The sequence below is a fragment of the Mus musculus genome, chromosome 1 (assembly GCF_000001635.26).
Source record: "Mus musculus strain C57BL/6J chromosome 1, GRCm38.p6 C57BL/6J".
Classification (NCBI taxonomy): domain Eukaryota; kingdom Metazoa; phylum Chordata; class Mammalia; order Rodentia; family Muridae; genus Mus; species Mus musculus.
The window spans coordinates 139,158,415-139,184,551 of NC_000067.6; the positions used below are offsets into that span (position 1 = coordinate 139,158,415).

The 26,137-nt window shown below is 41.3% G+C and overlaps 2 protein-coding genes and 1 long non-coding RNA gene across 10 annotated transcripts in view; 1 reads left to right on the forward strand and 2 right to left on the reverse strand.

Moving 5' to 3' along the window:
• Positions 1 to 17,629, forward strand: part of Dennd1b (DENN/MADD domain containing 1B) — a 212,335-nt gene extending 194,706 nt beyond the window's left edge. For 5 of the 7 annotated variants that reach the window (XM_006529716.4, XM_006529719.3, XM_006529718.3 and 2 more), the window contains 3 exons: positions 9,257 to 9,342; positions 10,418 to 10,634; positions 11,342 to 16,503. In XM_006529716.4, the coding sequence (XP_006529779.1) occupies positions 9,257 to 9,342; positions 10,418 to 10,634; positions 11,342 to 11,884 (846 nt within the window). In that variant the 3' untranslated portion in view covers positions 11,885 to 16,503. Of the gene's footprint in view, positions 1 to 9,256; positions 9,343 to 10,417; positions 10,635 to 11,341 lie in introns of all 7 variants that reach the window. The other 2 variants (NM_001166501.1, NM_181347.3) reach the window with 1 other exon arrangement.
• Positions 5,504 to 9,258, reverse strand: Gm41960. The gene is made up of 2 exons (XR_878582.3): positions 8,546 to 9,258; positions 5,504 to 6,472 (listed from the first exon to the last, which is right to left on the reverse strand). It is a non-coding gene; the product is annotated as a predicted gene, 41960 (long non-coding RNA).
• A 605-nt stretch (positions 17,630 to 18,234) lies between the features above and the next one.
• Crb1 (crumbs family member 1, photoreceptor morphogenesis associated) overlaps positions 18,235 to 26,137 on the reverse strand; it is a 202,668-nt gene continuing 194,765 nt past the window's right edge. The window contains exon 13 of one of the 2 annotated variants that reach the window (XR_001783143.2): positions 18,235 to 18,322. The gene's annotated coding sequence lies outside the window, so the exon portion shown is untranslated. Of the gene's footprint in view, positions 18,468 to 26,137 lie in introns of both variants that reach the window. The other variant, XR_001783142.2, reaches the window with a different exon arrangement.

Here is a 26,137-nt window from a genome sequence, read left to right on the forward strand (position 1 = left end):
GAGGGAGGGAGGGAGGGAGGGAAGGAGAGGAGAGGAGAGGAGAGGAGAGGAGAGGAGAGGGGGAGGGGGAGGGGGAGGGGGAGGGGGAGGGGAGAGGAGAGGAGAGGAGAGGAGAGAGGAGAGGAGTAGTTCTGGGGAGCCAGAGAGTCTCCTCTATGGAAACAGAATGCACTGCACGCGCTGCTGCTGGCAAGGCTCTGCTTTTGGGTGCTCTGCACCCTACTTTCTTGTTAATGTTCTTCATTTCACTTGCTTTGCTTTCTTTTCTCTGTGTGTTTTATTCAGTTATGGCCATGTCTTTTGACCTGTCTCAGATCGGTGCTGAATCTGCTAATGAGGTCTGGAACTGATTTTCATCTACTGTATCAGGATGGTTTGTTTTGTTTTCTATGAGTTCCACTTGGTTCGTTTTTAAATTTTCCATTTTTTGCTATGATTCATTTCCTCATGCATTATCTATTCATTAATGTCTCAAAATTCTTAATTGAATTCCAGACTTTATATATAGAGTGTATTAATATTTGCATCTATAAATAAACATGTATTTTCTTTTATAATGGCATTGATTATTACAAGCAGGTATGTGTCTGGAATTGGATTTTATTATTGATAAGCATATCAGTGGGATGCTATGATCTCCTGCTTTTGTAGAATACTTGTGGAGAAAGTTCTAGATTCTCTCAGTTTTCCTGATTCATCCTAAGCTTTCTGAAGGTTTTGTCTGCCTGAGCCACATGGGAACAGGGCTGAACTTGGTCCAGGCCTTGTGGCTTTTCTGTGTATCTTCATTCTTAGGCAAGCCATGTCCCTTTACGTCCACTGTAGCCTTTATGGCAGCCCCGTGAGTTCATCTCTGTCCTTGTGACAGATTCCTCAAAGAAACAATTTAAGGACCATTCACCCACATGCCTTGCTTCATGGTTATACAAGGCATATCATGACAACAGTATCATGACAGCAGTGAGTCTGGCAGGGTGCTTCCCTCATGCCAGCCCCAGAGCCAGCGCAGAAGAGAAAGGAAGAGGCCAAAGATCAGCTTGTCTTCATGGAGCACCCCCTGGTGACTTCCTTCCCCCCACCAAGCCTCACCAACTGAAATTTCCAACATCACCTCCACCTCTCTCCAAAAGCAGTGGCAACTTGGTCAAGTTGTCATCACATGGGCCTATAGAGGACATTCCTATTCAAACGCTTTCCTTGGAGGGGGAGTTCCTGGGCCCTCCCCAGCGGTGTCCCTAGGGCTTGCTGTCCTTCACACCTGTAGGGAATTTGCTTCTCCACTTTCCCTAACAGTCTTGGGAAGGGTTTCGTTTTCTATGAAATAAGGATATAGAAAAGTGTGTTGAGTGCCCATCCGCAGTCTCTGCTCTCAACTACCAGAGGCACTTTGTCTTTCCAGTCTGTCTCGCATGCCCTCCCTTTAGCAAATAAAGTTAGAGGAATGTGTTTGGAGGAAAGAGCTAGAGACTGCAAACACTCCTCCCTTTGGCTTGGAGATTCCTCGCTACTCTTAAGTTGACACATGGGCCTATACATGTCCTTTATGTAATGTTTGAACTTTCGGTAAGCTTATCTCCTTGTTTGTTGCCAAGGCCTTCTGACAGATGAGGCCCAGTTTCCTTGGTTACTGTGAATCGGGATTCAAAAGTGATTATGTTATACTTTTTAGGTTATCTAGATTTGGTCATTGTTAAGATGGGAGTAGCATTCTGCAGAAGTTTTCTGCATCTAAATGGAAGTAAGAACTAAAATGTAAAATTCTTAGTCTCAGGCCTGTAAGATCGAATGCTATTAGGGATTGCTGCTGGTACAAGGAAGCTCACAGCTAAGTTGTGTTTTGTCTGCATGTATCTATGTGAGTCACCTGTTTGCCTGGGGCCTGAATAGGTCAGAAGAGGGCCTCAGAATTCCTGGAAGTAGAGTTTGAGTGTTGTTGGCTGCTCTTTTTGTGCTGTGAACAGAACCCAGGTCGTCCTCAAGAGCAGCCTGTGTAGGTGGTAGGTAAAGGAGACAAGGCACAAGAGCTGACAAGGAATGTGAGATCACTGTAGGCAACAGCTGGAGGACTTGTGTGTGGTCAGGGCCATATCCAAATCACTGCTGACAGAGCCACTGTGTACCCCTGCTCAGGACTGGCCTTATCAAAGGCTTCATAAGACCTCAGCTTTTTACCCAGTACCAACAGGAATCATCAGCTCAGTCCATTTGATCTCACAGATCATGAGACTTGTTAGTCTTTCTAGTCCCCTAAGTGCCCCAGGAGGCTGTTCAGTCGTCAGGCCTCAGCGCCAGTCTCCTGCCTCACAGTGTCCTGCCTTCCTGGAGCACTAGCATCTCCATCTCGCTAGGACAGTCCTTGCTTTAAAGTCGGGCTAAGGCTTGACCTTATAGGCAGTCTTTCTCTCTCACAGTTTGTCTGGACCCCTCAGGACACTCTCATGAAGCATGGCAATAATAGAAATAGTGCATTAGTGGAGTCTCCACACCTGAGACAGAGTCCTAGCTCTGTCCCTTTCGCATTCCCACCCAAGTCACTGCTTGCTAACATCGCACTCATCATGCACAGCATGGGAAAGTGCTCAGCACAGTTAGTGTAGAGTAAGCTTGCCAAGGAAACCTCTAGAACTGAAGAAAACCTTCTGTAAGGCTTTAACTGCGCTTCAGTTGCTCCCTGTAAACATCAAAAAGGTATTTTAAAGTTCTTTGCAAATAACAAAACTACTGTGCATGTTCAAGGCACTGCCGTTTTGTACTGTGATATTTTCATATGCCACAAATGGGTTTTATGCATAGTATCAGGTGTTTGCTGTAGACTTTGGATCAGCAAAAAGTCTTTCTGGATTTTGATTGCCTCAACTCCAAGATGGGACAGTATCAACATGTGTTCTTACTTTTAGAAGCTGGAGAGATGACTCAGTGGTTTAGTGGTGCCTGGGTTCAGTTCCCAGCTCATAAAGCCGTTAACAATACTCAAAATCTACTTCCAGGAAATCTGAAACCCTCTTCCTCCTCAGGCTCCAGGCATACAGGTGACTCACCTGCAGGCAATAACACTTACACATACAAATAAATAAATAAATAAATCTTTTTTTTTTAAGTAAGGCTATGTTTTTTAAAAAGTTTATGTAACACACACACACACACACACACACACACACACACACACACACACACACCTGTAATCCTAGCCCCGTGGAGGCAGAGACAGGACTGTGAAGCCAAGGCCAGTATGAACTTCATAGTGAGTCTGTCTTAGAAATGTTACATATGTTATTAGAATCTCAATTCTGTTTCATCTGCTTATGTCAGAACTGTTTCTCTCAACTCTCCCACTCCACCCACCACCCCACCCTACCCTGCCCTTGAGCTAAGCCGCACTTGGCCTGGTTAACATTGTTTGCCATCTAGTGATCACAGTGGTAACTGCACACTTACCAGGCTCCTCGGCTTTGGCCATTTTAGTCTGATGTGCTTCCCAGAAGGCATTGCAGGGAAGATAGCATTCAACTAGCCTGAATTGGCTTCTTGAGTTCTCCTCGGACATTCAGTTGTGTGGTTCTGTGACTTAGTCCTTTCCTGTGAGATGGTGTGTGTTTTCTTTTCTTTAAACAGTTCCTGTCTGCATCAGTCTTGTTTATCTCATTCAGTATCTACACAGGGTCAGGTCTAGGAAGAGAAAGAACCACTCACAGTTCCTTCCATACTGATAGACATTCTTTTTCAATAGCGTAGCATTTCCCCACCGTCCTATCGAGGAACCCTCAACCTTGTGGATTTTCACACACACTCAGTGTGCACTTTACATTTTCACGAAAGCTGACTTGTATTTTATAACTATACATGTTCAAATTTAGATTGAGATTTGTGATGTACAGTTCTAAGTCTCATTTTTAATTTTTTTTCTAAGTGATAGAAGCTTTGCTGCCTTATATTCTTTTTAAATATTTCTTTTCAATTTTTAATCATGTGTCTGTGTGCAGTAGTTTGTGTGAGGGTATGTAAATGAAATCAGAAGTATCAGTAGCGACTAGAATTAAAAGTAGTTGTAAGACACCCAATATTGGTACTGGGAAATGAACTCAAGTCCTCTGCCAAAACAATATATGCTCTTAACCACAAAGTGATGCAGCCCCTATTTTACCCCCCCAAGGTGTATCTTTCCTGTGTAATACCTCCATCCTAGAAGAAGTGGTAACTGCCCACCTGTATGTAACCCTGAGGTGTTTATTTCCTGTTTGCAATAGGTTTATTCCATAGAGGAAATATTTTTATTATTGTATTTGTACCATGAAAACAGTGAAATGCATAATAGTTGGTGTTTACTGCATGTTTGTGGAATGAAGAAGTGCTAAGAACTAAAAGAAAAGAGATGCACCCTTACCTTGAAGCTCCGACTTCAAGTAAGCTGCCAGAAGAAGACAGTTGAGCCCAGGGCCTCTGTGCTGCCCTCTGTCTGGGACTGTGAATCTGGTATTGGTTCTTCCCTGCCACCCTTGCCCACATTCTCACCCCCTCATTCTCCTGCTAAATCAATGGTGCCTCTAGGTAACACCAGGTTACGTAGTCCAGCTGACTTTTTAATAAGTGTGTGCCACCTAGTGATCAAAAGAATAACTGCAAATGTTGGTGGCCCCGAAAGTAGCATGAGTGCCATGATAACAAACGTCTCGTGTTCCCCTGACTACCCCAGTGGAGGGAAGCTGTATGTGTGCTTACTCCTTCTCACCATCTTCTTAACACATGGCCTTCCGGAGCCCAGGGAATAGAGAGTTCCTTTGGGCTCAATGATTGTTAGGTCAAATTCTTACGAAGTGCTCTCTCAGCAGGGATAGCTTAGTAGGAGCTAATTTGAGTCACACCTTTTGTGCTTGTTGGTGTGACTATTGGAGTTTGTTTAGTTTTTATTTACTAGACTAACATCCATAAGGACACAAAGCTCTGTTCTTGCTAGTTCTTGTGCCTCAGCACATAGCCTAATGCGTGGCACAAAAAGATGGCCCTCCATTCTTCTCTGAGGTTATGAATGGGCCTCAGGGCACAGAAGAGGCTGATATCAGCCGGTTAAATACTCAGCACAACTGCGCTGGATGGTCTTATGTCAGCTTGACACAAACTGAAGTCAGCAGGGAGGAGGGAGCCCGAAGTAAGAAAATGCACCCATGAGATCAGGCTGTAGGCAAGCTTGTAGGGCATTTTCATAGTTAGTGATTGACGGGGGAGGGCCTATCACATTGTGGGTGGTGTCATCTCTGGGCGGGTAGCCCTGGGTTCTATTAAAAAGCAGACTGAGCGTTCCATGAGGAGCAAGGCCGTAAAGCAGCAGCCCTTCCTGGCCTCTGCATCAGCTCCTGCCTCCAGCTTCCTGCTCTGTTTGAGTTCCTGTGCTGATTTCCTTCAGTGATGGATGGTGATATGGAAGTGTAGGCCAAATAAACCCTTTCATGCCCAACTTGCTTTGGTCACGATGTTTCATCACAGCAACCCTAAGACAAGAACCTACCTGCTATATATGCAAATATTTATTTCTTCAGGAAATATCAACTGCATGCTTTGGAGGAAGGATAAGCCTATATTAAAGAGTAAAATCATGTACATATTTTATTTAGGTTATTAAGTGTTGTTTTGCTTTCAGTTGCTGTGATAAACCAAAAGCAACTTGGGGAGCAAATGGTTTATCTCCACTTACAGGTAACAGTCCTCATAGTGGAAGCCAAGGCAGGAGCCTGGGGCGGGACCATGGAGGGATGCTGCTTACTGACTGGTTCCACGTCCACCTGCCCAGGGGTGACAGACCCACAATGGGCAGAGCCTCCTGCATCAATTAACAATTAAGAAATTTCCCCCTGAGACATGCCCACAGGCTAATGTGAAGAAGGCAGTTCTTCTGTCCCTCCTTCCCACATGTGTCAAGTTGACAGTCAAGGTTAGTCATCACATGAAGAGATGAGGGCACCAATGAGACAAGACAACAAACAATCCAGGGGACAGCACATAGACAGCAAGAAGCACGAGCGGCCCACAGTGCAGATGCCACCTGTAGCTCCAGTGTCTCCACTGGACGTAGGTTAACATCTACAAAAAAGGAAAATGATTATTAGTTCATTTTATGTGTTTCTAAAATTCTTTTGTGAATATCTTTCATAAAGTACACTAGTTAGTAGCATCTCTGTGAAAATTAATAGAGGCCTGGTAGGTAGGAAGTGTGAAATAACACTCAGATTTTCTGATGAAGTTCTTTTCATGACTTAAGTATTACGTAGATTGTACAGAGTTTGGGTGAAATACTGGAGAGCCCTGAGGCAGGCAGGCAGCTACAGGATGAAAGTGTCTTGGAGCAGCCAGGATCTGCAGCGCAACCGATGACAGCGCTTCCTCTGCTGTTGCTGTCCCTGTTCTGCATGCTGTATGTGACTTGGAGAAACTATCCAGCATCTCTGGTCGTACCTCAGCTTATTGTGGCGATCACTAGGCTCTGAAATGGTAAATGGAAAGAACCTAACCTTGTGTGTATGTGAGAGGCCTCTACAAAGAACTTAGCAAATATATTGCTATGTACTTACTGCTCAATATTCTTATCTTCGTAAATAGTGACGATATTAACAAATAGCAGCCAAGTTAAGCACATTTTACTTTCCTCGTAGTTTGCTTATTTTGTTTTAAATTTTAATTGTTTTATTAGAAAGTTGCATATGTAGAGTTCATTGTACTGACAGTGCAGTATTGTATTAATTTGTTTTTGTTGTTGTTTTTGTTGTTATTGTTGTTGTTGTTTTGGGAAAGAGAGTAAGATTAATTTTCCCTCCCAGAACGAATGTTGTGGTCGATAGTTTCGTTCCTAGATAATTCTGAGAACTTTTGTCCAACTGAAGAAACTTCAGTTTATGTGGCAAACTGACATGGTCTTAGCCCCTCAGTACTTCCTCATCCTCAGACTCCTGGGGGACTCGCTACACAATTCAGTCACAGGTCACAGTGTTTATCCTGTGTGTCTGTCCCTCGTTGCTTCACCTTAGGAGCATTGGCACCAAGGAGTGAGCAGGTGGGGCTCTCTAGAGATCCCAGAGACTTATTTATTCTGTAGTGCAGCCCAGGGAGACATCTGTGGGCTTGGAGACAAGCAGGTCCTCCTTTAGGGGATGTGGCCAAGGGCAAAGCCAAGGCTAAAGTTCCCCACCCAGAAGGATGGTATACGATTTTGAGCACCATGACAACAAGTTTTCACCTCTGAATGCCATTACCCACTTGAAAAACCCAAAGCCCTTTTCTGAGGTTATGTCCGAGAAGACATGGGCCTGCTTCCATGGGTAAAAGGATGATGATGTAAAAATTATAACCTTATTTTTGAAGCACTGGACCATGTATAATAATAAAGAGAACATTTTAGAAATCTTCAGATATTCTTTATATAGCTTTAGCTATAGCAGTGATGAGCTCAAGGCCAGTCACCAATACCGGATTATTTTTAAGGAAAAACCTAACCATGAATCTTTTAACCTATGCCTTTCTTAAGATGTGTGTCTTGAAGATAAGTGCTTTTAAGCCAAAGTTCAACAATGGGGTATTTTGAACACTAATAATAACTGGTGGTTTAAAATGTACTAAATATATATAAGCCATGACAATATTAAAAATAACCTCATCTTGTCATCAATTTAGAGACTGCTGGGGCAGTGGCTCATTACTCTTGGAAATAAAAGAGCACACCAACAACTTCTATGCTCTTTTTGTTCTGTATTATATCTTAATATAGTGCTAAATAGTAAAGGGTTTTTTATATTTATATTTATATTTTTTTAATAAAATTTTAAAAATATAAAAGGAATACTCTATAAAATAACTCTAATAAAAAATGGACCTCCCAGTGGTCATGACAGGTGAATGGAACCAAGTGAGTGGCTAGGCAAGCCACACCCAGAGCCATGTTAACAAAATTGAACATCACATGCCTACCACTGTGTACTATAAGACTGCACATTGCCACCGTGGCTTGTGCTCGCCAGAAACAGGCATCAGTCAGCTGAAAATGGAGTCTGGACCGCCACATAAACTGCCAGTTTTCAGGAAATGAGGGTGGGCTACCATGTTTCAGTCATGGCTGGTGCAAAGGAAAGGGGACACTGAAGGAGACTGGGGACATGGCACTACAGGCAGCACTGACCTGTGTAATTCTGACCCACAAATTAAATGTATGGAGATAGTCTATATGGTGTAAAAGATTAAAGGTAACTTCATTTGTAGATGTCACAATTTTTAAATTGTGTTAAAAAGACATCTTGGAGCTAGGAAGATGCTTCAGCAGCTAAAAGCTCTTCGTGGATGGCTCAGGTTTGGATCTCCAAAACTTCAAGGAAGCTCACAACAGTCTGTAACTCTAGTTCCAGGGATCTGACACCCTCCTCTGGCCTCTGCAGGCACCAGGCATGCAGCAGTACACATACATACATACTTACATACATACATACATACATACATACATACATACATACATACACTCATACACATAAGACAAAATAAATCTTTAAAAACAAATATTTGTTAAAAATACCTAGGGCTGGCAAGACAGCTGAGCAGGTAAAGGTAGTTGCTGCCAAGGCTGATGATCTGAGTTCAGTTCCAAGGACCGTCATAGTAGAAGGACAGAACCAACTCCCGCAGGTTGTCATCTGATTTCCACATGTTTACTGTGGAATGCATGTGCATAATAACAGATCAGCCAATCAACATGAACATTTTACATTTTAGAACGTCTAATGAATGCATAATATAGCATTTTCAGGTACAAATGATAAATCGTTATTTGAAGATCTTGCTCTTGAGAGTGAATTCCTCGGATCGAGCACTGAGACCATCTGAAAATGTCACAAATGCAGGAACTTGGGCCCCAACACTCCAGAAGCTCTGGAGATCCAGAGTCTGCATCTTTGCAACATTATAAACCACGTAGGAGATGTGATGGACAACTCTCGATGGTTCTTTTAAAAATGTGATAGTTGCCTTGTGGATGCATGGTGTGACTGTTCACCTATATATCTATTTCCAGCTACTACTGGAGAAGCTAGGAAGTGTTGATTCTTTTTAAAATGCTGCTTTGTTCTTTTTCTCCTTGTTCTAATTTGTCAGGTTATTGGATGACATTCAAAGCTTTGAAAACATATGTCTAAGTATTTGTTATAAAAAATTACATTGTTCCTTTAAAATTATTAAAGAGACATATTTCAAATCAGTAACTCAACTTATTGTCAACTTTTCTCTCCAGACACACTTGAAAAGGCCTCATAAGAGCCTAGATGGTACCCTGTATGATGATGATGATGATGACGATGACATTGAACGGGCAAGCAAGTGAGTCCAGCACTGCGGGACCCTGTGCAGTGGCATGGTCTTTAGGCACTAGTAAAGTTCATGTTTGCTCCCTCTCAATGTTCACCAACAAACAGAAATGGCACTCCTTTCACCGCCGTGAGGAATGAGGCTTAGGACAGGGGCAGGGCATGATAGACTTGAAATGTCGTGTTCTTGGGAAGCAGAGTTATATTCAGAGGTGTCCAAGGAGTGGGAAAGATGACAGATGAACACTAGGTCAGGTTGTCACCCCACACTGAGAGGGACAGGTGACATGGGGACAGTGGTAACAGTCCAGTGAGCCAGGGGAGGGCTTAAGGTGAAGGCACCATCACAGGAAGGAAGGAGGTTTAGAACTGTTTCTTGATACAAAGAATGGAGAATTGTATAAACTTCATTTTTTTAAGCAATTTTAAGATACATAGTAATAAAATGGACATCCTACATATGAAATAAACCTGTCTACATAGGAGAATATTTATTCTTCTCCAAAACAAATAAGAAAAGGACAACCATATAGAATATGAATGCTGCAAATATTCTAAGTGTTCAATCTAACGTTTCTAGGAAATCCCCAAATCCTATAGCGTGAGACAGATGGAGCCGGCTTCAGATTACTGAGCCATGACATTGTGTTTATTGCTCTAATGTGTGTACTTAAGTCTTTTAGTATTTGAAGTGGATGTATGCATAACTGTGGAGACTTTGACTAATTTTTATTTCTCTCCTTTGTCCCTGCCTGTCCTTCAACCCTCTCTTTCCTCTTTCTCATTTCTTCCTTTTCTCCCAGTCTTGTGTCTCCCTCTCTTTTCCTCCCCTTTTCCTTCCTCTAAACCTCCCTCCCTCCTTTCCTCCTCTTAACCCTTCCCTCTCCTTTCCCTGGTTTCTTTCTGGAACCCAGACTAGCCTCACACGTGCAATCCTCCTGCCTCAGCCTCCAGGCTGCTGGGATTAAAAGTCAACATCACCCTCACCTCCAGTTGTGACCTTGTTGTTGTTTTGCTGGCGTTTGTTGTTTAGCAAGTGAGTTGAGACTCCGCCTGTGCCGACTGCCCTACCTTGTGTCTCCTTTCAGGATATCTTCTGAAGACGGGGAAGAAACCCGTGCTTATTTCTACGAAAGCGATGACTCCGTTGAAGCCCAGGTGAAGGCTCCTTACTCAGGGGAGATGGACTTACTGGGTGAGATCCTGGACACGCTGAGCACGCACAGCTCTGATCAAGGAAAGCTGGCGCCTGCCAAGAGCCTGGATTTCTTCAGATCCATGGATGACATTGATTACAAGCCTACGGTTAGTTGAGACACAGAATTAAATGGAAACCCTCTTGCCCTTGCTATGGTTGCCCAATCAGATAAGTAAACTTAGTTTATAGAAGCATTTTTACCTCTAGGTAAGTACAGAAACGTCAAACTGTGGTAAAAAGTGTACATCGTACATCGTACGGATTACTTCTGCAGCTCACACTGCTGCTGCAGTCACTGCTCTGGTGCTACCCAGTGATGCCCCTTTCTGGGCATAGTGACGTCTAGTTTAGCATTCACCCTTGTGAAAACATTTTTATGTGAAACATTCCTATTTTTATAAAAACTCCTGAGCTTTAAAAAAACACTGTAATTAATATGTCTTAAAAATATTTTTTCTATTTTCTTGTTTGAAAAGTGAACAGTTTTAAATGAACTAAAGTGCTTCAAAATAAACCTTTATGTGCAGTGGGACCCCATTCTGACTGGAGAACAGGACGTTCTATGTGGATTTGACTGTGACAGGTGACAATCTAAACACATTGAAACCAGAGTTTGTGGAGTCCCCACCCGACACCCATCATTCCTCTTCATGGGGCAGGCAGGAACTGTCAGGATTCAGTCAGTGCTCCCCTACCCCTGGGGTGGGGCTCAGGCCCCTGCTGAAGCATGGTGACCTTGCTTGCAAAGCAGACACCACTAAAGAATCACTGCCATTTTATTGTAAGTATTCTGAAGTTGTAATTCCCTTCCCAGAACAAGTCCAACGCTCCCAGTGAGAATAACCTGGCCCTGCTGTGTGCTTCTGGAGACCAGGGAGAGTGGAATCTCGGGCAGGACGACAGCGCCCTCCATGGCAGGCAACTCCCTCCATCCCCAAGGAAACGCGTTTCCTCTGGTGGGCTGACAGAGTCTCTGTTTATCCTGAAAGAGGAGAGCAGGGAGAAGCCCCTCTGTGCTGACAGCGTAAGTGGCCCTACTGTGGTGGGAAAGCCAGCTCCGACTTCAGGACTGCGTTCCCAGCCTGCTGCTCCTGAAGCTTCCCAAACAGAGAGAGGAAGAGCAGAAGTGAAGCAAACACCAGGTCAGGCTCCACTTCAGTCAGAGGATCTGTCGGTGCCCGGCCCCGGGAGCCGCCAGTCGACTTTTGTTCCCTGGGAGAAGGCTGGCAAAGAGGACACGAAGCCTTCAAAGGATGTCGGACTTCTCCAAGAAGTAGTGTCATTGTGTCACATGTCATGTGACTTCCAACAAGATTTAAACATTTCAGAAGAAAGCAGAAGTGGAAACCAAACTTAGGTACCAGTAGTGGGTCAGTTGCTTGCCTCTTGGCTTCTCCGGAGGCATGTGGAATTCCTTCCCTGAGATGGGAACAGTAGAGTCACTGATAGGAATGGCGACCCCTACTGCAGTCTAGTTGGTTTCCCTGTCTGTTCATCTCATGGATCTGTATTACCTGTTGGTTTCCCAGCGTAAAACGAATTCTGCTGTGCTGTTAAATCAGGTACTAACTTGTACATAGGCTGAAAGTGTGTTTTGAATTTAAGCTTTCCCAGTATTTGGTGCTTAATGCTGTTTGTTTTATTTAAACTAAGTGTGCGTATATAACCCCACATATCGCCAGTAGTTACTGTACTAACCTGGCTGAGCATGAACTGATCAAGATGTCAAAACTGATGGAAAATAGCCTGACACTGATGAAACTGTTAACCCACTAATTGCCTTAATCTTCCAGTTATGCTAAACATACAGATGACGCGTGATGCAAAGCTTGAAAGAGGAGTTATCTTGTCCTGCAGAGCAGTGATGCCTTTTTCTACCATGAACTAAGCTCACCATTCTTTTCCAGTTTCAATGCACTCTAGCAGAAATAATTTGCTTTTTATGAAGACATGTAGCCATGTTTTCCAAGCAACGTGAATGTGTATATTTACCTTTCAGTGAACTATATTAAGTGCTGACTTACAATGTGAAGTTAAAAGCTTCTGCTTACAAAGAAGCCCCTCAATGGTCGATCTCATGTATGTGTTAACCATGGTTCACCGCCCGAAAGCCAAATGCCCTGCAGAGTCCAGATAGGCTGTTGTCCTCTTCTCTTAACTGACGTGCTGTGAAGATGCTCATAGCCTTACCTTGTGTTTGCTTTTTTAAAGAATTAACTTTGTATTTTAAATGTTCTTCTAGATTTGTAGAAAAAATGCAAAGATGGTACTGAGTTGCTCTCTGCCCTGGACCCTGTCTCTGCTGTTGTTAGCATCCTATGTTAGTGTGCTGCATTTGCCCTATCATTGACTCGCTGTGTGGTAGTCAGAGCTCTGACTGTTCCCTGCTGTCCCCTTTCTGTTCCCTTATCGCCTCAGCGTTCTAGAGTATGTTCTACGATCATGTCTTCTGAGGTTCCTCCTCACCCTGGGACTTCACTTTCTTAGTTTGATGGCTTTGAAGTTATCAGGAATATTGTTCAGATGTCCAGCTCCTGTACTGTATATAGTATTTTTCTCCTTATTACACCGAGGTTATCCAGCTTTGAGGGAGGAGATCACAGAAGAAAAGTGCCGTTTTCAGCATCTGAAGGGGTGTGCTGCAAGCATATGCCATGTTGTGTTGACTTTGAACACCTGCTGGGGTTCTCTATTCTGAGTGTGTCCCCTGCAGGCAAGCAGGAGGGGTGCAGGCAAAGAAGAGAGGAAGGGCAGGCACAATAGAATTATTTAGGGCAGAGAAGTATCAAAATGCATCCTTTGTGATTCTCCGTGGATCCTGCCTCCCTCATGATTACTCTAGCTTTGGAGCACACCTGAGAGCACATGCAGATCCCTAGATGTGCAGGTAGTGTGTTTGAACACGCCATGGTTCTAGTCTATACATCCTCAAGTGTGATGATTACTTTTCAAAAATTGTCTTTTTTTAGTGAAAAAAAAAAGTTTGCAAAACCATTGAAGAATTCCAGTAAGGCCATACTCTAAAGTATTTACTTAAAGAATATAATTTTAGCTAGAATTTTAGGAGGTTTATTTAACATAGTCCTTAAAATATTTACACAGGTCTTTTTTTTTTTTTTTTTTGGTATTAAGTGCTTTATTCAGTCAGCTATGTCACTAGACCATGAATACACTTTCTTAAAACTGAAAAATTAAAAGTTAAACAGTATAAGCTAGTACAGTTGTTCCTGGTTGCCTTCCAGAAGTTAAAGGTAACTGCATTGCTGAAGATATCATGGACTTCAAACCCAGGACTGTGTTCTGGCCTAAAAGCCTCTTCCCTGGGGACTAGCTTTCATAATACTGTAAGAAACTATAAAAACTTCTCAGAGATGGAAGCATCCACTACTACACTGTTTGACACACACAGGTCATTTTTTAAAACTGCATTCCAAAATATAACTAGGTAGTTTTACTTGAGGTAATGGTTCCCTCTTTTGTAGTGGATGGTGGAGCCTGTCCTTCTGAGGATGGGCTCACTATAGAAGGGAAGATTTAATCCTTGTCTTCACACAATAATAATATGCAAGGTTGTGAGATTGTGCCTGTATGTGTTGTTCATTAGTCCCAGTTTACTGAAACAACAGGAGAGTACACATGGAAGAGCTGATTTCAGCGGGAAGTGGAAAAGTTATTGTGGTAGTCACACTGCTGGGCAGGGGTTCCCACCAGATTCCTCAACAGAATGGAGCGCTTTTAATGCCATTTTTCAAGTGAGGTCTCTTTTTCACATCAGAACTCATTGTCTAAAAAAATGAGAGCATCCTGACTGCAGCTTAAAACACTGGCTTCCAGTCTACTTCCATGGTAATCCCATGGCCACAGGTTTGTGGCTCTCTACCTTGAGTCAGCTTGTGAGATGTTCTACTGTAACACTAGACTATTTGGAAACATTTATCCACTCACAAATAATGTCCTAAGCCACGAAAGTGATCTGTGCCTTATGTAACAAGCAAAAACAGCTACTTTATGTTAAAAAGAAAAACTGTACACATTATTTTTAAATGTCCAGAAAACTGGAAGCAAGTAGGTGCTTCGCACCATTAAAACCTTGAGTATTTGAAGTCAGCTTTTAAATGACACTTCCCAGTATTATGATGGAAACAGTTGTAAAAATAAGAGACCATCAGGTGAGCTCTGAAATTTTAAAAAAGGGAATATAAATGGAGTATTTTTTTGTTTTGTTTTGCTTTGCCCAAACCAAATCAAATATAAGTTCCCTGCTATTGAAAATATGTGTTTCTGTTTGCACTGTCATTCTATATACTGAGCACCAACAACTGGAGCTCCCAAAATAAATCTTTCAGACAAGCTGCTTCTGAGCGATGAGAGACTTGACTAACTCACAGCTCTGGCTCCCGAATCTTGTGCTTTATACGCCTCTAAAGGAACCCTGATCTGTGACTCATCGAGTCTCCCTCAGGCTTTGCATCCAGGCCAGGTCAGGGGCTAAAGATAGAAGGACAAATGTCGGTCTGCAGTTGTGTTAAAGTGAAGACGTTGCCGAGTAAAATGCATGGGTGATTACCTAGTCTTGCCAATCTTACTATCAGCTTATGGCATACTGACTTTTCCAATTCAGAGTTAGTAACTCCTTCACTGAGAAAATATTTATTGACTTTTCAGGAGCAAGGTATAAAAATTAAGGATGTAAGGGTACGGGAGGAAACAATTACCCAGCTCTGGGGAATCAATTAAAAGGGAAAGGAACTGTAGGTGTTAAAATAATAACTAATAATAATAATAATAATAATAATATAATAAAAATACAATAAGGATGTATTTGCTTAGATGGTACTCGCTCAAGAATCAACACCGAGAGATGCTTTTTAAAAATAGCTGCTTTATTTAAAGTATGTTCAAACTACAAAATCGTTAACTCTTTTAGTAATTATATGAGCCACTCACTAGAATGCTGCTAAGATCCCACCCTAAAGGACAGATTCAGAGGCACTGCTTGGCTGAGTCCTTGCTCTGACCATCCACACGACCTGACATTGTCCCTTTGCAGTACTGATGGCCGTTTCCCCCAGTTCAGGAGTAACTTAGAGTATATAAAGGAAGAACCTAGTCATGTTGCTGGGAGTCCCGATTTTACATTTAAAAAAAAAAAATCTTGGTAACAACATTTTCTAGGGAGCCTTTTTTTTCTTAGCTAATGGTGTGACTGTTATTAAGATGCTATGCTGATATCTAATGGTGTGACCCAGGAATGCCCATGAAATACTTGTTGGTTAAACAAAGGGAAGATTCCTGGTCAACAGCAAATGGCTGTGGACATTCTTGCAGTCAACAGCTGTCCCTTCTCTGCTCAGATCTCCAGTTCAAGTTCATCACTTTCATGAGTAAATTGTCTCCTGAGAACTTCAGGTTCTGGGTTGGTGTCAGTGAGTCTCCAATCTGAGAAGATATTTGAAAATCAGAATGAAAGTTCAAAATGGAAACTGAACCCCCTAAATGTAGGCTCTCCCCAGGCATCTCTTAATGTTGGTAGTCAGTTTTTTAGCAGTCTGATTCTCTGAGCATTTTCCCCACGTTGAGGCCAGAGGCCTATTAGTGTCTGTTTTTTAAAGCTTCCAGGAATAGAAACGCTTTGCAACAGCCAGTTGATGTTAGGATTTGTTTATAAAATAGGGAATTATGTATATTGAGACAGAAATATTTTATTTTGAAACATAGGATTTTGTGCAATATTTTTCTTGCATTGTTTAGTTTATATAAATATGCACATCTGCTTTTCTGGCAGATACCTTAAGGTCATGTCTTTCAGTATTTGCCTAAAACTGTATGTAGCAATGTTCTATGTGATTTCAGAAAAAAAAATTACTCTTTCTATTATTAGTAGAAGTGTTCTTGTTTATTTAAAATAATAATGTGGAGATTGCATTATTGTATCATAACGAACTGCCTCAGCCACAATAAATATGCAATAAGAAATTCCTGTTCCTTTGATTAGTATTGACAATACTGTTACTTTAACAGAAATGTTTGTGGTACAGAGTGCTGGTTCTATCTGTGTTCATTTAACAGCTACTCTGCAGCACAAGAATCTAAACGGTATATTTATGTGATAACCATGTGTATGTAGATTATGACATCCTTTGTGATGAGTCTTTGTTGAGGCTTGTAAAGGGCATTGCCAATACTTTTTGATTGTAAATTAATTTTTTTGTATGATGTATAGTTTGTTTAGCCTTAGAGCTTCTTTAGATTTCTACTTTTATTATACTTGAATGAGGCAGAAAGCACTGTGGGCAGTTTGTAACTCTGGATGCAATATGCAGATATACCAAAAATAAAACAAGGTACTGAACAGCAGCGCTAATGGAATGCGTTATAATCCAGGAGTTGTGTTTTTCAAGCCACATTTTAGTGAAATGAAGTAATTGAAGATATACAGTCTTTTATCTAGACAGTATAGTCTCAAATGATTACCTCTTCAATGTGTCAAAGGTGTGTGTCCTTTTTAACTTCTGTATCAGTCCTTAGCTGAGCCTAGAGGACCATCCATCCTCCCTCCTCGGACCACATGATGTCTAGGACAGAACAAATCAACTACATTGTGCATATTAGGTGCACTGTCTGTGTGAAGTCACTGTGTTTTAGATAGAGTAGCTTTCATAGGTAATTTTGAGAACTCTTTAATAATCATATACCAAAAACTAAAAACTAAATTTTTTAAATGAGTTATTACTTAGCTGTGCCTAAAATCTCTTAGACATAAAGGCCACATGAGGGACTCAGGATTGAATGTTTCCAAAGTTTATGTTCATTCCTTTAGCTAAAGAGTTGTTTGCTCAACATATAACCAGTAGCTTAAAAAACAAAACTAAGCAAAACAAAACAGAAAACCATGAGCAGCAAGACACTGAGATGTGCTTCGTGGTGCTTGCCCTCGAGACTACAGTTTATCATCTCTGGACTTAATTACGATTGGGAAGATGTTCTGTATAAAATTATTGTTTGGAAGTTTTTTAATATGCAAAATAAAATGTTGAATGAACTCTGCTTTGCCATAAAGTACCCAATAATGTCGCTGAAAATAAAATTGGTCACGATCAAACATTGTGTGTGGTGATGGCTCTTCTAACTAACCAGTTGTCCCCTGTATGGCTACCGGAGAATGGCTTTGAGGACTCAGCTAGCTTCATCTCTTATCCTGTAACTGCTGCAGTGTAAACTTCAGCCTCATTCTTTCTGGTTGCCCTGTCTGGGTGCCACCTATTCTGTTCGGAACCATTTATCAGCCTTCCGGTTGCTGTGGCAAAATGACTGACATGGTAACTTGAAAGGATGAGACGAAAGGTTTACTGCAGCTTATGGTTGCAGGGATATTAGTCTGAAGTTCTCTGCGATCAGGCAGAGTCATGGCAGTGGGATCATAGGCAGGGGGCTGCTCACCCCAGGGCAAAGAGCACAGCATAGTAAACGGAAGAGGACAAACCTGGATATACCCCCAAGGATGCAGCCCCAGCCACTCATTTCCTCCCATGCATCTCCACTTGGCAGAGGTTCTCTGTTCTCCCAGTAATCTATTCAAAGTTTGAAATCAAAGGATTATACTACCCACTAGGTTTGAGGCAGTATGATCAAATTGTTTGTGGAAACACTCTCACAGGCTTACCTTTATAGACCTTGGAGACCTCGGTGTTTCCCACCAGGTTAGCAATCACGGAGACTCTTACCGGCTTTAAAGGTCCTCAGGCCACAGTGGGCAGAGCTCCAGGACCCAAAAGGTGAATTTCTCGTCTGCGAGCTGTGAGGGTCCACGTAGAGCAGAGGTGAGAGTGTGCAAAGGAGCATGTTCCCCTTTGGGCTCCCAATGTATAGGAGCGATCGGTGACTTTGAGGTTAGCCCTGGCGACCTTGGCAAGATGAGTCTCAATACTTAATGATGGTGCCTTTATATGGAAGACAGTCATGTAATCTATACATTCAGAAACCACTTGTCATTGCATATAAATAAAAGAATGTACTCTAAAAATACCAAATAATGGGTCTGAGAAGCTCAGAGTCCAGTGATACCATGACTTACAAGCCATTAAAAGTACATGCAGAGAGAGTGAGGTATTGATAGCATCAGAACAATATAATACGTCATCCAAGGCAAATAGAAACCTCTCGATGTAGCCATTTATCTGGGCCCATTTGTCTCCTTGCCCTGGAGTGTACAGGCCCAGCCTATGATCCCACCATCATGACTCAGCCTTATAACACAGGACTACTGACTAATATCCCTGCAACCACAAGCTACAGTAAACCTTTTATTTCTCTATTTAATGCAAAAGTGCCTGTTTTTAGAATTAATATTTCTTGGAAACCTCTGTATATAGCTGATGTATATGGTTTAGGAGATTAAACATAGTCCTAAATATCCACTTAAGTTCAAATTTCTGGTTGTTTGGAATATTCAAGTACAAAATATAACTATAAAATCATTGATTTTATCAAATTCAGACTTGAAAGCAAAGTACAGACGGATCTACTATCTCCGGAGTAGACCCTATAGGCAGTGCGCTATAGAGATGAGGTAACTATGACACATGACCAACATCATCATTGAAGTACCACAGCACTATGTAGCCAAGCTGGGGTGGAGCCCACTGTGGTTTCAGCCCTGTGATGGTCAGAGCTGTCAACTTTCAAAGAAGGGCCTTTGGACATGTAGGGATGTTCTGATTGCAGCAGAGAAGATCCACCTGCTATGGGATGCGGCACCATTCCCTGGTCAGAGGATCTTGGGCTATGTATGAGTCAAAAAAGCCAACTGAGAGCCTTAGTGTGCATGCATTCATTGTTCTTTCTTCCTGACTCTGGGAATAATGTGACCAAATCCCATCATCTGCTGCTGCTGTGACTTCACTGTCACAATGGACAATAACCTGTAACTGTGAGCTAAAACAACCCTTTCTCCCTTACATTACTTTTGTCAGGATATTTTTATCACAGGCACGGGAAACAAAAGACATGCCCCAAGACTACCACATCACAGTGTTGGACAGAACCCAAAGATCCCGTCTCAGGGACTTTGCTGAAAAACTTCTTTTCCTGTCTCAACATTCGTTCCCCCTTAAGTGTTGGACAACCCTCTCATGATAGAGACACTGCACATTAACAACTCAGTATTGAGTTTCCTGGCCTTTTTTTTTTTTAAACTGTATTGTTTGGCTTTTTCTTTCCTCACACTCCCTGGCTCGGTGCCTATGTTTACCGAAATCATGCACGTTCTCCTATCTTTCTCTGTTTCCCTATCTTTCTCTGTTTCCCTAAAAGTTTGATTTTATTTGGAGACTGGAAGAGAGAAGCCCTTCCTAGAATGACTGGGATACCTGCTGGAACAGGTTTGCTGGCATCATTTTGATGAACGGTACAGGTACACTTTGTGAGTTTTGTAGCGCAGAGCTAGTTACTGACATTTACAGCTGGTGAGAACGTCTGAGCGATCCTTCCAGAGTACCCACAGATGTTACCTATCACGTGGAATTTTTATATATTCAAGTGACAGCTCTCAAAACAAGCCCTACTCTTCCGTTTTGTTATTTTATAAAACCGTGCTTCCTTTCACTACAGAGAGTTTCATATTTCTGGTAGTGTTGAAGTATCATCATATAAACATTGTGACTTGCAGTTATTTTTAATAACTAGTTCCCAATTTGAGGAGTTTTGAAATATTTAAAATTTTAACGTTTGAAATATTTAAATACAGTAATAATATTCATTTCATATTTCAGCATATTCCCCCAAACCTAATACTTAACATATATTTAAATATAGGATGAGTTAAGCTTTCTGAGATTTGGTAAGTATTTAAATTGCAACCATTAGGCAATTCCCAACATTGCAAACAGATGTTGGAGAAATGCTGTCCTTTATCTCACAAACTTCCTGCAGACAAGATGTGCTTGTTAACAAACTGTTAGAAAAATCATTTGAGTTAAGCTATTGTGAAGAAGAAGAAGAAGAAGAAGAAGAAGAAGAAGAAGAAGAAGAAGAAGAAGAAGAAGAAGAAGAAGAAGAAGAAGAAGAGGAAGAGGAAGAGGAAGAGGAAGAGGAAGAGGAAGAGGAAGAAGAAGAAGAAAAAGAAGGAAGAAGAAGAAGAGAAAAAAGAAAATGACTGTTGTTAAGATTGATGGCCGTACACACACACAAAAACTCATTCGCCACAGAAATCAAAGTGCTGTTCTCAGGAATGGTTTTCTCATATCAAAAGTGAACGTTTTGGCATTTAACGTGAGCCAGGGCGCCTGGATATTTTGATTAGAAGATTCTCGAGGACCTAAGTTGGCCCAGGACTGCTCATTTGCTTCCATGCTCCTTTTGCTCTTTAAGTAAGCATGTCACTTGATGCCAAAGTGATACCTTTTTTCCCCCCTTTTGGTCTTTTGGGGACAGGTCCTCAGGCTTGGGATCCTTCTGCCTCAGTTTCCTGAATGCTGGGCTTACAGGTTTGGGACACCACCCCAGGCTTACTGTGGTTTTAGCAACCCTACTATGTGTGCAGTGGTTTGTTTGTTTTAATGTGTGCCTCTCTCTATCGCAACAGTGTCTCTTGCACACAGATCGCTGTTTTAGGTTGCAGCCTTTGTACCTGAGTGATGTTGACAGCCGATTACTTTGCCCCACCAGTAGTGTGCAGAAAGTACCCTCTACAGGCTTGGCAATAAGCACCTTTATTTGCTGAGCCATCTTGATGGCTTAATATTCTTTCTCTTAGCCTTAATACTGATAACTTTGGGTCCCCTTCTATTGATTTCTTGGTTAGTCAGTGTGGTTAGGGTTTCTCAAAGCTTTTAATGTTTTTAATCTTCCATGGAGACCTGCTTGCTTTCTCTGTATTCCATGATGTCAGTAAGCTGTGTCTATAGCAACAGGGTCTATAGCAACAGGTTGTGCAGAGTAACCAATAGCCTTGGAAGTAGCTTGTGATGTGTTGGATGGTCTGTGGGATCCTTGTGGACAGTGACTCAAGAAAATGTCACTCATTCCTGTCACTGGAGGTTTTGTTTTGTAGCATGAGCTGTCTAGTTTGGGCATCGTCTCTCCCATTACACAGTGGCTCTATTTAAATTCTTTTCATGTTTTATATATTTTGGAAAGTATTAACAGTAGCAGGGTTTCATAGGTCCTAGTTGTTAGTCATCCTGCCCCGTGTCCCCTCCTCTCCCTCTTCTCTCTGCCCCACTCCTCTGCTAGTCGCCCCTGTTTCTCTATATCACTCTACTCATTTCCCTTCCTTAAAGGCCCCTCTTTTCCCCCTCATATCTTACTAGGTATCCAACCTCCGCAGGTACTCAGGTTGAATCCCACCAATCAAAAGCATAAAGGCTACATAGAAGCTTTCTCTTCTATGTAGATATCAAGCCCATTATTTTTAAGAATGATGTTAGGGCTAAGTTATAGAATATTCTTTATATTCCTAGTTCATTGAGGGATCTTTGCAACAACACAGGTTAGATATGAGAATATTGTCAAGTGTTTTATTCATCTTGGTTGAGAAGATTCCCTTCTCTTTTAGCCCATGAATATTATTAAACATGTGCTTATTTTTTCAAAGTTAACATAACCTTGAATTCCCTAAATTAAAACTGAACTTAACCCATTGTCTTCAAACACATTTCTCTGGATTCAATGTATTAGTGTATCCGGTTAAAACTTCTGCTGCTGACAGCCGTGAGAAGTGTGTCTGTCCTTTTTATCAGTGTATGCATACTTTCAGTGTCAGCCTTGGCACAGGAATCCTAGAGTGAGTTGGCATGTGTTGCTGTTGTTGTTTTGTTTTCTTTTGTTTGTTTTTTTTCCTTCATTCCTAGTTTCTGAAATGTGTTGAATGGGATGAGTTGCATTTCTTTAGTAAATGTTTGGTTGGGCTCAGCAGGACTAGGAGCAAAGTCATCTAAGTGTGGAGTTGTAAAGAAATGTTTAAAACTGAATTCGGTTTCCATAGACACCCAGGGCTTCCGTTTGTATGGTTTTCCGTGGGCGTTGATAACTTGTGCCTCTCAGGCAGTGTGCCTGTTTTTAAACTGATTTACATCAGACTACTAAAAATATGTATTCACTCTTCTTTTAGTGCTTATAGAAACTATGATAATAATCTTTTATTTTTCAATCTTGTCCTGCACATTTCTTGTGTGTGTGTGTGTGTGTGTGTGTGTGTGTGTGTGTGTGTGTGTGTGTGTGCCTATGCCTATGAGTGACTGTGTGACATAGCACACATTTGGAAGTCAGGACAGCTTGGAGAAAATTTTTCCATCCACCATGGAACACTTAGCAACCAGTGTCTTTATCTTCTAAGCCAATTTGCTCACCCTCATCTTTGATACTAGTGATCTGATCTCTTACCTTGGTTAGTCTGACTAGGGTTTCTTCTTTTTTTTTTTCTTTCAATTGTTTTAAGGAGCTAACTATGGATTTTAGTTTTTCAATATTTAAATCTGTTTCTATGCCACTTGTTTATTCTTATTTTGTTTAATGAAGGCGAGGGTCACATAAGACATGAATGTAACCATTTTAAATGTCCAGCTCGGCCTCACTGGTGCAGTCAGCCAGACTCAACCCTGCTTAGCTTCCGAGATCAAACAGAAACTGCATGCCTTCGGGGTGCTGGGGCTTTAAGTAATCACTGCATTTTTCAGAATATGTTTATTACCCCATAGATAGCCTTAGGCACTCAGTAAACTATCACACACTCCCTTTCCTGGAGACCTATAAACCTGATATCTTTCCTTCTGGTTATTTTCAGCTTAATTTTTTTTCATGAACTAGAATTTGGCCCGTTGAAGTTTGGACCTGCTTCATTTATTAGTTGATATTACACTACTTTGAAATGTTCTTTAATGTATATCTGGTTTTCAAAGGTGTGACCTTCTTATTATTTGAAGATTATTCCAAACATCTTTGTTATTGACTTCTGTAAAACAAAATATTCTACGTAATTTACGCACTTTTATGTATCTTGATTGATTTGTTTCATAGTGGATGTTTGGTATGTTATTGAAAATGTGTATTCTTTTGTGTTCTACAAGTCTTGTGAAGTTGGTCTGGTTGACAGTGATGTTTACATTTGTTTGTTTATTTGTTTATTCATCTTGCTGTGTTGGCCAAGCTATTGTGGAACTCCTAAGCTGAAGCCCTCTTTCCTCAGCGTTCTGAACTCTGGGACTACTGACACGCAGCAATACACCCAGCTTCAAATCTCTTATATTTTTTTTCATTTTGTGTCTTATTTGATCTACTAACTATTGAAAGTAATGTGCAATTGTCCAAGTGAAGCCAATAGATTGTTTAATCTTTCCTTTGAGCTCTTTGAATTTTTACCTCATGATTCACAAAGCTGTTAGTGAGTCCCTTATGCTTGAGGCTTTATGGCTTCTTGACAAATTGCCCTATTCTACATCACCATGAAATTTCTCTGAATATGTGGGTTAACATTCCTTCTTCTGAAAATATATTTATACAATATATTCATACACAACATTCATCCTTAGTTTGCTTCTTGTCAGAAGAGTGTATAATATTCTCAGCTTTTGTGTTCAAATTATTTATGACTTTCTGTTTAAAAGACTTAAATTTTTTATAAATGTATTTATTTACTAAGAACATCATATTTGGATGCTGTGTTTATATCATTTCTCCCATCTCCAACTACTCCTGTGTGCCTCCATCTCTTCCTTTTCAAACTCATGGCCTCTCATTCTTTAATATTATTGTTGCACACATCCATACACACACGTCCATACACACACACACACACACACACACACATTTATTATATCTTTTTTATTAGATATTTCCTTTATTTACATTTCAAATGTTATACCCTTTCCTAGTTTCCCCTCCGAAAATCTCCTATCCCCTCTCCCCTCCCCCTGATCACCAACCCACCCACTCCCATTCCTGGTCCTGGCATTCCCCTATAGTGGGGCATAGAACCTTTACAGGACCTAGGGCCTCTCCTCCCATTGATGACCAAGTAGGCCCTCCTCTGCTGCATATATAACTAGAGACACAAGTCCCACCATGTGTTTTCTTTGATTGGTGGTTTAGTCCCAAGGAGCTCTGGGGTTATTGGTTAGTTCATATTGATGTTCCTCCTATGGGACTGCAAACCCCTTCAGTTCCTTACGTACTTTCTCTAGCTCCTTCATACACACACTTATATACAGATAAAAGTTAATAAATACAACCTGTTTAGTTTTGGAACTGACCAACTGAGACTGGATAACCGACCAAGGGGCCCTATCTCTGGAGATGACCATCTCCCCCCAGCCTCTTTACTTCCACCTCTTCTACAGTGTTCTCTTAGCCTTAAGAAGGTAAGAGAGTTCTGTTGTAGCTGTGTCCATTGGGATAGCTACCCCACAGTCTGTTGTTCTCTGTATGTTAACCAGTTATGCCTTTCTATAGCACTCTCTATCTACTGTGAAAAGAAACCTCTTTGAAGAGAACTGAGAACTCCATTCATAGGTGGGCATAGAATCAAGTATTTAAGAGACAGTTAGAAATCATGCTAATTTAGGGAAGTGCTAGTAGTAGGTTCTCTAGAATCAGTGCCCTCACCCTCCATGTGTAGTATGCCTGTCCTACAGCGTCAGGCATGAATCGCCTCTTATTAAATGACTCCTACGTCCAGTTAAATCCCCAGAGATTATTGGTTACTCCCAGGATATAAATGCCACTATTGCACCTTTTGGGACAGCTTGGTATTCTGAGTGTTGTTGTGATGTGTAGGCTTTCCAGCTGGGTGGGGTCCTTCCTTGTCAGTTTGCATAACTCCTTCCCCAATATGAGATCTAGAGAGGCTTTCAAGTTAGTACTAGTTCAATGGTTCCATATATATATATATGTATATATGTATATACATATATATATATATATATATATGCTTAAATATAATTTAAAGTAAAAATAAAATAAAATAAAATAATTCCCTATGTCTTCTAAAAACATTTTTATTGTTTTTATACCCCCTTCCTGACCTTTTCCTCAATATTACCTTCCCTCTCTCCCAAGCCAAGTGTCCCTGACCATGTGGTAGTTTAAATAGAAATGGCTCCCATGAGTGCATATAGAATGTTTAGTAACCAGGAAGTGGCACTATTTGAAAAGATTAGGAGGTATGGCCTTGTTGGAAGAAGTGTATCAGTAGGTGTAGGCTTTGAGGTTTCAGAAGCCCAGGCCAGGCCCAGTGGCTTTCTTCCTGCTGCCTGCAGCTCTAGATGTAGAACTCTCAGCTACGTCTTCAGCACCATGTCTGCCTGTGTGCTACCATGCTCCCCACCATGATGAAAATGGAATTAAAACTCTGAAACAGTGAGCAAGCCCCAATTAAATGCTTTCTTTTATAAGAGTTGCTGTGGTCATGGTGTCTCCTCATAGTAATAGAACATTGATTAAGGCAGATCCTAATTTTCTATTTCCTACTAATATTAAATTTCACTGAGTTTTCTATTCTGTCCAACTAAGAGGTCTTTGCCTTTCTGTTTAGTGGTCAGTTATTTTACATAATTTAATTACTGGTGTGAATGGGTGTAGGAGTGACATGTTTGTTTTTCTTTTTGCTCCATTATTT